The sequence below is a fragment of the Hemibagrus wyckioides genome, linkage group LG26 (genome assembly GCF_019097595.1).
Source record: "Hemibagrus wyckioides isolate EC202008001 linkage group LG26, SWU_Hwy_1.0, whole genome shotgun sequence".
NCBI classification, from domain to species: domain Eukaryota; kingdom Metazoa; phylum Chordata; class Actinopteri; order Siluriformes; family Bagridae; genus Hemibagrus; species Hemibagrus wyckioides.
The window spans coordinates 1,397,496-1,413,916 of record NC_080735.1 but is presented as its reverse complement, the minus strand read 5'-3'; the positions used below and the strand labels follow the sequence as shown (position 1 = coordinate 1,413,916).

The 16,421-nt window shown below is 42.6% G+C and overlaps 1 protein-coding gene across 5 annotated transcripts in view; it reads right to left on the bottom strand.

The window, feature by feature from the left end:
• The window catches only part of ern2 (endoplasmic reticulum to nucleus signaling 2), a 67,573-nt gene that overhangs the window by 9,394 nt on the left and 41,758 nt on the right, over positions 1-16,421 (bottom strand). For 4 of the 5 annotated variants that reach the window (XR_009203670.1, XR_009203668.1, XR_009203671.1 and 1 more), the window contains 2 exons: positions 11,633-11,761; positions 10,892-11,132 (listed from right to left, as the gene is read on the bottom strand). Coding sequence is in view for 1 of the 5 variants with exons in the window: in XM_058380525.1 (XP_058236508.1) it covers positions 10,892-11,132; positions 11,633-11,761 (370 nt within the window). In the remaining 4 variants the exon portion in view is untranslated. The remainder of the gene's footprint in view (positions 1-10,891; positions 11,133-11,632; positions 11,762-16,421) is intronic. The other variant, XR_009203669.1, reaches the window with a different exon arrangement.

The window sequence follows — 16,421 nt, the reverse complement described above, 5'->3', positions numbered from 1 at the left end:
CACAACACTGTTCACAACACTGTACACAACACTGTACACCATACTGTTCACAACACTGTTCACCATACTGTTCACAACACTGTTCACCATACTGTTCACCATACTGTTCACAACACTGTACACAACACTGTTCACCATACTGTTCACAACACTGTACACAACACTGTTCACCATACTGTTCACAACACTGTACACAACACTGTTCACCATACTATTCACAACACTGTACACAACACTGTTCACCATACTGTTCACAACACTGTTCACAACACTGTTCACCATACTGTTCACAACACTGTACACAACACTGTTCACCATACTGTTCACAACACTGTACACAACACTGTTCACCATACTGTTCACAACACTGTACACAACACTGTTCACCATACTGTTCACAACACTGTACACAACACTGTTCACCATACTGTTCACAACACTGTTCACCATACTGTTCACAACACTGTTCACAACACTGTTCACCATACTGTTCACAACACTGTTCACAACACTGTTCACCATACTGTTCACAACACTGTTCACAACACTGTTCACCATACTGTTCACAACACTGTTCACCATACTGTTCACAACACTGTTCACAACACTGTTCACCATACTGTTCACAACACTGTTCACAACACTGTACACAACACTGTTCACAACACTGTTCACCATACTGTTCACAACACTGTACACAACACTGTTCACCATACTGTTCACAACACTGTACACAACACTGTTCACCATACTGTTCACAACACTGTTCACAACACTGTTCACCATACTGTTCACAACACTGTTCACCATACTGTTCACAACACTGTACACAACACTGTTCACCATACTGTTCACAACACTGTACACAACACTGTACACAACACTGTTCACCATACTGTTCACAACACTGTACACAACACTGTACACAACACTGTTCACCATACTGTTCACAACACTGTACACAACACTGTTCACCATACTGTTCACAACACTGTACACAACACTGTACACAACACTGTTCACCATACTGTTCACAACACTGTTCACAACACTGTACACAACACTGTACACAACACTGTTCACAACACTGTACACAACACTGTTCACAACACTGTACACAACACTGTTCACCATACTGTTCACAACACTGTTCACCATACTGTTCACAACACTGTTCACAACACTGTTCACCATACTGTTCACAACACTGTTCACAACACTGTTCACCATACTGTTCACAACACTGTACACAACACTGTTCACCATACTGTTCACAACACTGTTCACCATACTGTTCACAATACTGTACACAACACTGTTCACCATACTGTTCACAACACTGTACACAACACTGTTCACCATACTGTTCACAACACTGTTCACAACACTGTTCACCATACTGTTCACAACACTGTACACAACACTGTTCACCATACTGTTCACAACACTGTTCACCATACTGTTCACAACACTGTACACAACACTGTTCACCATACTGTTCACAACACTGTTCACCATACTGTTCACAACACTGTACACAACACTGTTCACCATACTGTTCACAACACTGTTCACCATACTGTTCACCATACTGTTCACAACACTGTTCACAACACTGTTCACAACACTGTTCACAACACTGTACACAACACTGTACACCATACTGTTCACCATACTGTTCACAACACTGTTCACAACACTGTACACAACACTGTTCACAACACTGTACACAACACTGTACACCATACTGTTCACAACACTGTTCACCATACTGTTCACAACACTGTTCACAACACTGTTCACCATACTGTTCACCATACTGTTCACAACACTGTTCACAACACTGTACACAACACTGTACACCATACTGTTCACAACACAGTACACAACACTGTTCACCATACTGTTCACAACACTGTTCACCACACTGTTCACAACACTGTTCACAACACTGTTCACCATACTGTTCACAACACTGTTCACCATACTGTTCACAACACTGTACACAACACTGTTCACCATACTGTTCACAACACTGTACACAACACTGTTCACCATACTGTTCACAACACTGTACACAACACTGTTCACCATACTGTTCACAACACTGTACACAACACTGTTCACCATACTGTTCACAACACTGTTCACCATACTGTTCACAACACTGTACACAACACTGTTCACCATACTGTTCACAACACTGTACACAACACTGTTCACCATACTGTTCACAACACTGTTCACAACACTGTTCACCATACTGTTCACAACACTGTACACAACACTGTTCACCATACTGTTCACAACACTGTACACAACACTGTTCACCATACTGTTCACAACACTGTACACAACACTGTTCACCATACTGTTCACAACACTGTTCACCATACTGTTCACAACACTGTTCACCATACTGTTCACAACACTGTTCACCATACTGTTCACAACACTGTACACAACACTGTTCACCATACTGTTCACAACACTGTACACAACACTGTTCACCATACTGTTCACAACACTGTTCACAACACTGTTCACCATACTGTTCACCATACTGTTCACAACACTGTTCACAACACTGTTCACCATACTGTTCACAACACTACACAACACTGTTCACCATACTGTTCACAACACTGTTCACCATACTGTTCACAACACTGTACACAACACTGTTCACCATACTGTTCACAACACTGTTCACCATACTGTTCACAACACTGTACACAACACTGTTCACCATACTGTTCACAACACTGTTCACCATACTGTTCACAACACTGTTCACCATACTGTTCACCATACTGTACACAACACTGTTCACCATACTGTTCACAACACTGTTCACCATACTGTTCACAACACTGTACACAACACTGTACACAACACTGTTCACCATACTGTTCACAACACTGTACACAACACTGTTCACCATACTGTTCACAACACTGTACACAACACTGTTCACCATACTGTTCACAACACGGTTCACCATACTGTTCACAACACTGTACACAACACTGTTCACCATACTGTTCACAACACTGTACACAACACTGTTCACCATACTGTTCACAACACTGTTCACAACACTGTTCACCATACTGTTCACCATATTGTTCACAACACTGTACACAACACTGTTCACCATACTGTTCACAACACTGTACACAACACTGTTCACCATACTGTTCACAACACTGTACACAACACTGTTCACCATACTGTTCACAACACTGTTCACCATACTGTTCACAACACTGTACACGACACTGTTCACGACACTGTTCACGACACTGTACACGACACTGTTCACGACACTGTTCACGACACTGTTCACGACACTGTACACGACACTGTACACGACACTGTTCACGACACTGTACACGACACTGTACACGACACTGTACACGACACTGCTCACCATACTGTTCACCACACTGTACACGACACTGTTCACGACACTGTACACGACACTGTTCACGACACTGCTCACCATACTGTTCACGACACTGTACACAACACTGTTCACGACACTGTTCACGACACTGTTCACGACACTGTACACCACACTGTTCACAATACTGTACACAACACTGTTCACCACACTGTTCACGACACTGTTCACGACACTGTACACCACACTGTTCACCACACTGTACACAACACTGTTCACGACACTGTACACGACACTGTACACGACACTGCTCACCATACTGTTCACGACACTGTACACAACACTGTTCACGACACTGTTCACGACACTGTTCACGACACTGTACACCACACTGTTCACCACACTGTACACAACACTGTTCACGACACTGTACACGACACTGTACACGACACTGCTCACCATACTGTTCACGACACTGTTCACGACACTGTACACGACACTGTTCACGACACTGTACACGACACTGTTCACGACACTATACACGACACTATACACGACACTGTTCACGACACTGTTCACGACACTGTACACGACACTGTTCACGACACTGTTCACGACACTATACACGACACTGTTCACGACACTGTACACGACACTGTTCACGACACTGTTCACCACACTTCACCACACTGTTCACAACACTGTTCACCATACTGTTCACGACACTGTTCACCACACTGTTCACGACACTGTACACGACACTGTACACGACACTGTTCACGACACTGTTCACGACACTGTACACGACACTGTACACGACACTGTTCACGACACTGTACACGACACTGTACACGACACTGTTCACGACACTGTACACGACACTGTTCACGACACTGTACACGACACTGTACACGACACTGTTCACGACACTGTACACGACACTGTACACGACACTGTACACGACACTGTTCACGACACTGTACACGACACTGTACACGACACTGTTCACGACACTGTTCACGACACTGCTCACCATACTGTTCACCACACTGTACACGACACTGTTCACGACACTGTACACGACACTGCTCACCATACTGTTCACCACACTGTACACGACACTGTTCACGACACTGTTCACGACACTGTTCACGACACTGTACACCACACTGTTCACCACACTGTACACGACACTGTTCACGACACTGTACACGACACTGTACACGACACTGCTCACCATACTGTTCACGACACTGTTCACGACACTGTACACGACACTGTTCACGACACTGTACACGACACTGTTCACGACACTATACACGACACTATACACGACACTGTTCACGACACTGTTCACGACACTGTACACGACACTGTTCACGACACTGTTCACGACACTATACACGACACTGTTCACGACACTGTACACGACACTGTTCACGACACTGTTCACCACACTTCACCACACTGTTCACAACACTGTTCACCATACTGTTCACGACACTGTTCACCACACTGTTCACGACACTGTACACGACACTGTACACGACACTGTTCACGACACTGTTCACGACACTGTACACGACACTGTACACGACACTGTTCACGACACTGTACACGACACTGTACACGACACTGTTCACGACACTGTACACGACACTGTTCACGACACTGTACACGACACTGTACACGACACTGTTCACGACACTGTACACGACACTGTACACGACACTGTACACGACACTGTTCACGACACTGTACACGACACTGTACACGACACTGTTCACGACACTGTTCACGACACTGCTCACCATACTGTTCACCACACTGTACACGACACTGTTCACGACACTGTACACGACACTGCTCACCATACTGTTCACCACACTGTACACGACACTGTTCACGACACTGTTCACGACACTGTTCACGACACTGTACACCACACTGTTCACCACACTGTTCACGACACTGTACACGACACTGTACACGACACTGTACACGACACTGCTCACCATACTGTTCACAACACTGTTCACGACACTGTACACGACACTGTTCACGACACTGTACACGACACTGTTCACGACACTATACACGACACTATACACGACACTGTTCACGACACTGTTCACGACACTGTACACGACACTGTTCACGACACTGTTCACGACACTATACACGACACTGTTCACGACACTGTACACGACACTGTTCACGACACTGTTCACCACACTTCACCACACTGTTCACAACACTGTTCACCATACTGTTCACGACACTGTTCACCACACTGTTCACGACACTGTACACGACACTGTACACGACACTGTTCACGACACTGTTCACGACACTGTACACGACACTGTACACGACACTGTTCACGACACTGTACACGACACTGTACACGACACTGTTCACGACACTGTACACGACACTGTTCACGACACTGTACACGACACTGTACACGACACTGTTCACGACACTGTACACGACACTGTACACGACACTGTACACGACACTGTTCACGACACTGTACACGACACTGTACACGACACTGTTCACGACACTGTTCACGACACTGCTCACCATACTGTTCACCACACTGTACACGACACTGTTCACGACACTGTACACGACACTGCTCACCATACTGTTCACCACACTGTACACGACACTGTTCACGACACTGTACACGACACTGTTCACGACACCGTTCACGACACTGTACACGACACCGTTCACGACACTGTACACGACACTGTAAACGACACCGTACACGACACCGTTCACGACACCGTACACGACACCGTTCACGACACTGTTCACGACACTGTACACGACACTGTTCACGACACTGTACACGACACTGTACACGACACTGTTCACGACACTGTACACGACACTGTTCACGACACTGTACACGACACTGTACAGGACACTGTTCACGACACTGTACACGACACTGTTCACGACACTGTACACGACACTGTTCACGACACTGTACACGACACTGTACACGACACTGTACACGACACTGTTCACGACACTGTTCACGACACTGTACACGACACTGTACACGACACTGTTCACGACACTGTTCACGACACTGTACACGACACTGTTCACGACACTGTTCACGACACTGTACACGACACTGTTCACGACACTGTACACGACACTGTACATGACACTGCTCACCATACTGTTCACCACACTGTTCACGACACTGTACACGACACTGTTCACGACACTGTTCACGACACTGTACATGACACTGCTCACCATACTGTTCACCACACTGTACACGACACTGTTCACGGCACTGTACACGACACTGCTCACCATACTGTTCACGACACTGTTCACGACACTATACACGACACTGTTCACGACACTGTACACGACACTGTACACGACACTGTTCACGACACTGTACACAACACTGTTCACCACACTGTACACAACACTGTACACAACACTGCTCACCATACCGTTCACCACACTGTACACGACACTGTTCACGACACTGTACACGACACTGTTCACGACACTGTACACGACACTGTTCACCACACTGTACACAACACTGTACACAACACTGTACACAACACTGTTCACGACACTGTACACGACACTGCTCACCATACTGTTCACAACACTGTTCACGACACTGTACACGACACTGTACACGACACTGTTCACCACACTGTACACCACACTGTACACGACACTGTTCACGACACTGTTCACGACACTGTACACGACACTGTTCACCACACTGTACACAACACTGTGCACAACACTGTTCACGACACTGTACACAACACTGTACACAACACTGTTCACCATATTGTTCACAACACTGTTCACCATACTGTTCACCACACTGTACACAACACTATACACCATACTGTTCACCACACTGTACACAACACTGTACACCATACTGTTCACAACACTGTACACAACACTATACACCATACTGTTCACCACACTGTACACAACAATGTACACCGTACTGTTCACAACACTGTTCACCATACTGTTCACCACACTGTTCACAACACTGTACACAACACTGTACACCACACTGTTCACAACACTGTTCACCATACTGTTCACCATAATGTTCACGACACTGTACATGACACTGTTCACCATACTGTTCACAACACTGTACACAACACTGTACACAACACTGTTCACGACACTGTTCACGACACTGTTCACCACACTGTACACATCACTGCTCATCATACTGTTCACAACACTGTACACAACACTGCTCACCATACTGTTCACCACACTGTACACAACACTGTACACCATACTGTTCACAACACTGTACACCATACTGTTCACAACACTGTTCACCATACTGTTCATGAAACTGTACACAACACTGTACACGACACTGTTCATGACACTGTTCACCACACTGTACACCACACTGTTCATGACACCGTTCACCACACTGTTCACCATACTGTTCATGACACCGTTCACCACACTGTTTACAACACTGTTCACCATACTGTTCACCACACTGTACACAACAATGTACACCATACTGTACACCACACTGTTCACCACACTGTACACAACACTGTACACCATAATGTTCACCACACTGTTCACCACACTGTTCACCACACTGTACACAACACTGTACACCACACTGTTCACCACACTGTACACAACACTGTACACCACACTGTTCACAACACTGTTCACAACACCGTTAACCACACTGTACACCACACTGTTCACCACACTGTACACAACACTGTACACCACACTGTTCACAACACTGTTCACAACACCGTTAACCACACTGTTCACAACACCGTACACAACACTGTTCACAACACTGTTCACCATACTGTTCACGACACTGTTCACCACACCGCTCACCACACCGTTCACAACACCGTTCACCACACTGTACACCACACTGTTCACAACACCATTAACCACACTGTTCACCACACCGCTCACCACACCGTTCACAACACCGTTCAGCACACCGTTCACCACACTGTACACAACACTGTTCACCACACTGTACACAACACTGTTCACCACACTGTACACAACACTGTACACAACACCGTTCACCATACCATTCACGACACATACTGTTCATGACACCGTTCACCACACTGTTTACAACACTGTTCACCATACTGTTCACCACACTGTACACAACAATGTACACCATACTGTACACCACACTGTTCACCACACTGTACACAACACTGTACACCATAATGTTCACCACACTGTTTACCACACTGTTCACCACACTGTTCACCACACTGTACACAACACTGTACACCACACTGTTCACCACACTGTTCACCACACTGTACACAACACTGTACACCACACTGTTCACAACACTGTTCACAACACCGTTAACCACACTGTACACCACACTGTTCACCACACTGTTCACCACACTGTACACAACACTGTACACCACACTGTTCACAACACTGTTCACAACACCGTTAACCACACTGTTCACAACACCGTACACAACACTGTTCACCACACTGTTAACCACACTGTTCACAACACCATACACAACACTGTTCACAACACTGTTCACCATACTGTTCACGACACTGTTCACCACACCGCTCACCACACCGTTCACAACACCGTTCACCACACTGTACACCACACTGTTCACAACACCATTAACCACACTGTTCACCACACCGCTCACCACACCGTTCACAACACCGTTCACCACACTGTACACCACACTGTACACAACACTGTTCACAACACTGTTCACCACACTGTACACCACACTGTTCACAACACCATTAACCACACTGTTCACCACACCGCTCACCACACCGTTCACAACACCGTTCACCACACTGTACACCACACTGTTCACAACACCATTAACCACACTGTTCACCACACCGCTCACCACACCGTTCACAACACCGTTCAGCACACCGTTCACCACACTGTACACAACACTGTTCACCACACTGTACAAAACACTGTTCACCACACTGTACACAACACTGTACACAACACCGTTCACCATACCATTCACGACACATACTGTTCATGACACCGTTCACCACACTGTTTACAACACTGTTCACCATACTGTTCACCACACTGTACACAACAATGTACACCATACTGTACACCACACTGTTCACCACACTGTACACCATAATGTTCACCACACTGTTTACCACACTGTTCACCACACTGTTCACCACACTGTACACAACACTGTACACCACACTGTTCACCACACTGTTCACCACACTGTACACAACACTGTACACCACACTGTTCACAACACTGTTCACAACACCGTTAACCACACTGTTCACAACACCGTACACAACACTGTTCACCACACTGTTAACCACACTGTTCACAACACCATACACAACACTGTTCACAACACTGTTCACCATACTGTTCACGACACTGTTCACCACACCGCTCACCACACCGTTCACAACACCGTTCACCACACTGTACACCACACTGTTCACAACACCATTAACCACACTGTTCACCACACCGCTCACCACACCGTTCACAACACCGTTCACCACACTGTACACCACACTGTACACAACACTGTTCACAACACTGTTCACCACACTGTACACCACACTGTTCACAACACCATTAACCACACTGTTCACCACACCGCTCACCACACCGTTCACAACACCGTTCACCACACTGTACACCACACTGTTCACAACACCATTAACCACACTGTTCACCACACCGCTCACCACACCGTTCACAACACCGTTCAGCACACCGTTCACCACACTGTACACAACACTGTTCACCACACTGTACACCACACTGTACACCACACTGTTCACCACACTGTACACAACACTGTACACAACACCGTTCACCATACCATTCACGACACTGTTCACGACACCATTCATGACACCGTTCACCACACTGTACACAACACTATTCACCACACTGTATACAACACTGTTCACCACACTGTACACGACACCGTTCACCACACTGTTCACCATACTGTTCACCACACTGTACACGACACTGTTCACCATACTGTACACAACACATACTCACAACAACACAACACATAACATACTCACAACAACACAACACATCATCACATACTCACAACAACACAACACATAACATACTCACAACAACACAACACATCATCACATACTCACAACAACACAACATCACATATTCACAACAACACAACACAACATCACATACTCACAACACAACATCACATACTCACAACAACACATCACATACTCACAACACAACATCACATACTCACAACACAACATCACATACTCACAACAACACATCACATACTCACAACAACACATCACATACTCACAACAACACATCACATACTCACAACAACACATCACATACTCACAACAACACATCACATACTCACAACAACCTCACCCTCACCCTCGGACACGCTGGATACATTAGATGTAATGGTTGGGGCGGAGTCCTGGGTGTCCGAACGTGGCCGTGTTTGATTGGACGAGACCGAGCTGCTGTGGTCTGACTGATTGCTGTTGCTGTAAGCTGATGAGGTGATGTCATTTCCTGTGGGTAAAAGCTGACTGGTCTGACTGGTGTTATCTATTAAAGGTCTTGAATTCATCATTTCCTCTGATTGCTGCGTTTTTTTGATGTGCTGGTGAAAAACAAACAAACAAACAAACAAACAAACAGAAACTTGGTAAAGACATTTACAGTGAAAGAGAAAAACTGTCAGAAAAGTGGAACTGAAGTGTGTGTGTTTGTGTATATATGTGTGTGTGTGTGTGTGTTTCTGTATATTTGTATGTATGTATGTATGTGTGTGTGTTTGTGTATGTGTGTGTGTTTGTGTATGTGTGTGTATGCATGTGTGTGTGTGTATGTACGTATGTATGGGTGTGTATGTATGTATGTGTGTGTGCGTGTGTGTATGTGTGAGTGTGTATATATGTGTGTGTATGTGTGTGTGTGTATATGTATAAAAGGTACAGAATATATCTGCCTGTTTATATATCCAGAGTGAACCACATTTCTTAAAGTGATGAAGGTAATGATGATGATGATGCAGCAGCTGGATGTGTAGCTGTAGCCACAGGGTGTCATTTAAAATACAATTTAAAAAAACCTCAAAAGAATAAAAAAACAGACACTTACTCGCTTGTAGGTGAACAAGAAAGCTAGCAGTGTGGCAAGCAGCAGTGTGACCAACAATGAGGTTACAGGGTCAGAGGTCAAAGAGTCAGGCAAGGTAGTGGAAGAACCTCCATGTGTTAATGGGGGCATCTACACACAAGGTATAAAAAACAATCAAGTGTTCATACACAATATATACACAACATAAACAATATATACACAACATACACAAAATATAAACAATCAGCAGATTACATAAATATGTTCCAGTGAAGATTCCAGAGACTATGAATGAGCTTTATACACTGAATTAACACAGTAAGGTGTGTTACACTAAAGTGTGTTACATTAAAGTGTGTTACACTAAAGTGTGTTACAATAAGGTGTGTTACATTAAAGTGTGTTACACTAAAGTTTGTTACAATAAGGTGTGTTACATTAAAGTGTGTTACAATAAGGTGTGTTACATTAAAGTGTGTTACACTAAAGTGTGTTACACCAAGGTGTGTCACACTAAAGTGTGTTACACTAAGGTGTAAGGTGTGTTACACTAAAGTGTGTTACACTAAGGTGTGTTACACTAAAGTGTGTTACACTAAAGTGTGTTACACTAAGGTGTGTTACACTAAAGTGTGTTACACTAAGGTGTGTTACACTAAAGTGTGTTACACTAAGGTGTAAGGTGTGTTACACTAAAGTGTGTTACACTAAGGTGTGTTACACTAAAGTGTGTTACACTAAGGTGTGTTACACTAAAGTGTGTTACACTAAAGTGTGTCACACTAAAGTGTGTTACACTAAAGTGTGTTACAGTAAAGTGTGTTACACTAAGGAGTAAGGTGTGTTACACTAAAGTGTGTTACACTAAGGTGTAAGGTGTGTTACACTAAGGTGTTTTACACTAAAGTGTGTTAAACTAAGGTGTGTTACACTAAAGTGTGTTACACTAAGGTGTGTTACACTAAAGTGTGTTACACTAAGGTGTGTTACACTAAAGTGTGTTACACTAAGGTGTGTTACACTAAAGTGTGTTACACTAAGGTGTAAGGTGTGTTACACTAAAGTGTGTTACACTAAGGTGTGTTACACTAAAGTGTGTTACACTAAGGTGTGTTACACTAAAGTGTGTTACACTAAGGTGTAAGGTGTGTTACACTAAAGTGTGTTACACTAAGGTGTGTTACACTAAAGTGTGTTAAACTAAGGTGTGTCACACTAAAGTGTGTTACACTAAAGTGTGTTACAGTAAAGTGTGTTACACTAAGGAGTAAGGTGTGTTACACTAAGGTGTGTCACACTAAAGTGTGTTACACTAAAGTGTGTTACAGTAAAGTGTGTTACACTAAGTGTGTTACACTAAGGTGTAAGGTGTGTTACACTAAGGTGTGTTACACCAAGGTGTGTCACACTAAAGTGTGTTACACTAAAGTGTGTTAAACTAAGGTGTGTCACACTAAAGTGTGTTACACTAAAGTGTGTTACAGTAAAGTGTGTTACACTAAGGAGTAAGGTGTGTTACAGTAAAGTGTGTTACACTAAGGAGTAAGGTGTGTTACAGTAAAGTGTGTTACACTAAGGAGTAAGGTGTGTTACAGTAAAGTGTGTTACACTAAGGTGTAAGGTGTGTTACACTAAGGTGTGTTACACTAAGGTGTGTTACACTAAAGTGTGTTACACTAAAGTGTGTTACACTAAGGTGTGTTACACTAAAGTGTGTTACAGTAAGGTGTGTTACACTAAAGTGTGTTACACTAAGGTGTGTTACACTAAAGTGTGTTACAGTAAGGTGTGTTACACTAAAGTGTGTTACACTAAGGTGTGTTACACTAAAGTGTGTTACACTAAGGTGTGTTACACTAAAGTGTGTTACACTAAAGTGTGTTACAGTAAGGTGTGTTACACTAAGGTGTGTTACACTAAAGTGTGTTACAGTAAGGTGTGTTACACTAAAGTGTGTTACACTAAAGTGTGTTACACTAAAGTGTGTTACAGTAAGGTGTGTTACACTAAGGTGTGTTACACTAAAGTGTGTTACAGTAAAGTGTGTTACACTAAGGTGTGTTACACTAAAGTGTGTTACAGTAAGGTGTGTTACACTAAAGTGTGTTACACTAAGGTGTGTTACACTAAAGTGTGTTACACTAAGGTGTGTTACACTAAAGTGTGTTACAGTAAAGTGTGTTACACTAAGGAGTAAGGTGTGTTACACTAAAGTGTGTTACACTAAGGTGTAAGGTGTGTTACACTAAGGTGTGTTACACTAAGGTGTGTTACACTAAAGTGTGTTACACTAAGGTGTGTTACACTAAAGTGTGTTAAACTAAGGTGTGTTACATTAAAGTGTGTTACACTAAGGTGTAAGGTGTGTTACACTAAAGTGTGTTACACTAAGGTGTGTTACATTAAAGTGTGTTACACTAAGGTGTAAGGTGTGTTACACTAACGTGTTTTACACTAAGGTGTGTTACACTAAAGTGTAAGGTGTGTTACACTAAAGTGTTTTACACTAAGGTGTGTTACACTAAAGTGTAAGGTGTGTTACACTAAAGTGTGTTAAACTAAGGTGTAAGGTGTGTTTCACTAAGGTGTGTTAAACTAAGTTGTGTTACATTAAAGTGTGTTAAACTAAGGTGTGTTATACTAAAGTGTGTTACACTAAGGTGTGTTAAACTAAGGTGTGTTACATTAAAGTGTGTTAAACTAAGGTGTGTTACATTAAAGTGTGTTAAACTAAGGTGTGTTACATTAAAGTGTGTTAAACTAAAGTGTGTTACACTAAAGTGTGTTACAGTAAGGTGTGTTACACTAAGGTGTGTTACACTAAAGTGTGTTACAGTAAAGTGTGTTACACTAAGGTGTGTTACACTAAAGTGTGTTACAGTAAGGTGTGTTACACTAAAGTGTGTTACACTAAGGTGTGTTACACTAAAGTGTGTTACACTAAGGTGTGTTACACTAAAGTGTGTTACAGTAAAGTGTGTTACACTAAGGAGTAAGGTGTGTTACACTAAAGTGTGTTACACTAAGGTGTAAGGTGTGTTACACTAAGGTGTGTTACACTAAGGTGTGTTACACTAAAGTGTGTTACACTAAGGTGTGTTACACTAAAGTGTGTTAAACTAAGGTGTGTTACATTAAAGTGTGTTACACTAAGGTGTAAGGTGTGTTACACTAAAGTGTGTTACACTAAGGTGTGTTACATTAAAGTGTGTTACACTAAGGTGTAAGGTGTGTTACACTAACGTGTTTTACACTAAGGTGTGTTACACTAAAGTGTAAGGTGTGTTACACTAAAGTGTTTTACACTAAGGTGTGTTACACTAAAGTGTAAGGTGTGTTACACTAAAGTGTGTTAAACTAAGGTGTAAGGTGTGTTTCACTAAGGTGTGTTAAACTAAGTTGTGTTACATTAAAGTGTGTTAAACTAAGGTGTGTTATACTAAAGTGTGTTACACTAAGGTGTGTTAAACTAAGGTGTGTTACATTAAAGTGTGTTAAACTAAGGTGTGTTACATTAAAGTGTGTTAAACTAAGGTGTGTTACATTAAAGTGTGTTAAACTAAGGTGTGTTACATTAAAGTGTGTTAAACTAAAGTGTGTTACACTAAGGTGTAAGGTGTGTTACACTAAAGTGTGTTAAACTAAGGTGTGTTACATTAAAGTGTGTTAAACTAAAGTGTGTTACACTGAGGTGTAAGGTGTGTTACACTAAGGTGTAAGGTGTGTTACACTAAAGTGTGTTAAACTAAGGTGTGTTACACTAAAGTGTGTTACACTAAAGTGTTACACTAAGGTGTAAGGTGTGTTACACTAAAGTGTGTTACACTAAAGTGTGTTACACTAAGGTGTAAGGTGTGTTACACTAAAGTGTGTTAGACTAAGGTGTGTTACATTAAAGTGTGTTACACTAAGGTGTAAGGTGTGTTATACTAAAGTGTGTTACACTAAGGTGTGTTACATTAAAGTGTGTTACACTAAGGTGTGTTACACTAAAGTGTGTTACACTAAGGTGTAAGGTGTGTTACACGAAGGTGTGTTACACTAAGGTGTGTTACACTAAAGTGTGTTACACTAAGGTGTAAGGTGTGTTACACGAAGGTGTGTTATACTAAAGTGTGTTACACTAAGGTGTGTTTCACTAAGGTGTGTTAAACTAAGGTGTGTTACACGAAAGTGTGTTACACTAAAGTGTGTTACACTAAGGTGTAAGGTGTGTTACACTAAAGTGTGTTACACTAAGGTGTAAGGTGTGTTACACTAAAGTGTGTTACACTAAACTGTAAGGTGTGTTACACTAAAGTGTGTTACACTAAACTGTTTTACACTAAGGTGTGTTACACTAAGGTGTAAGGTGTGTTACACTAAAGTGTGTTACACTAAAGTGTTTTACACAAAGGTGTGTTACACTAAGGTGTAAGGTGTGTTACACTAAGATGTGTTACAGTAAGGTGTGTTACACTAAAGTGTGTTAAACTAAGGTGTAAGGTGTGTTACACTAAAGTGTGTTACACTAAAGTGTGTTAAACTAAGGTGTAAGGTGTGTTACACTAAAGTGTGTTAAACTAAGGTGTAAGGTGTGTTACACTAAAGTGTGTTACACTAATGTGTAAGGTGTGTTACACTAAAGTGTGTTACACTAAAGTGTGTTACACTAAGGTGTAAGGTGGGTTACACTAACGTGTGTTACACTAAAGTGTGTTACACTAAGGTGTAAGGTGTGTTACACTAATGTGTAAGGTGTGTTACACTAAAGTGTGTTACACTAAAGTGTGTTACACTAAGGTGTAAGGTGTGTTACACTAAAGTGTGT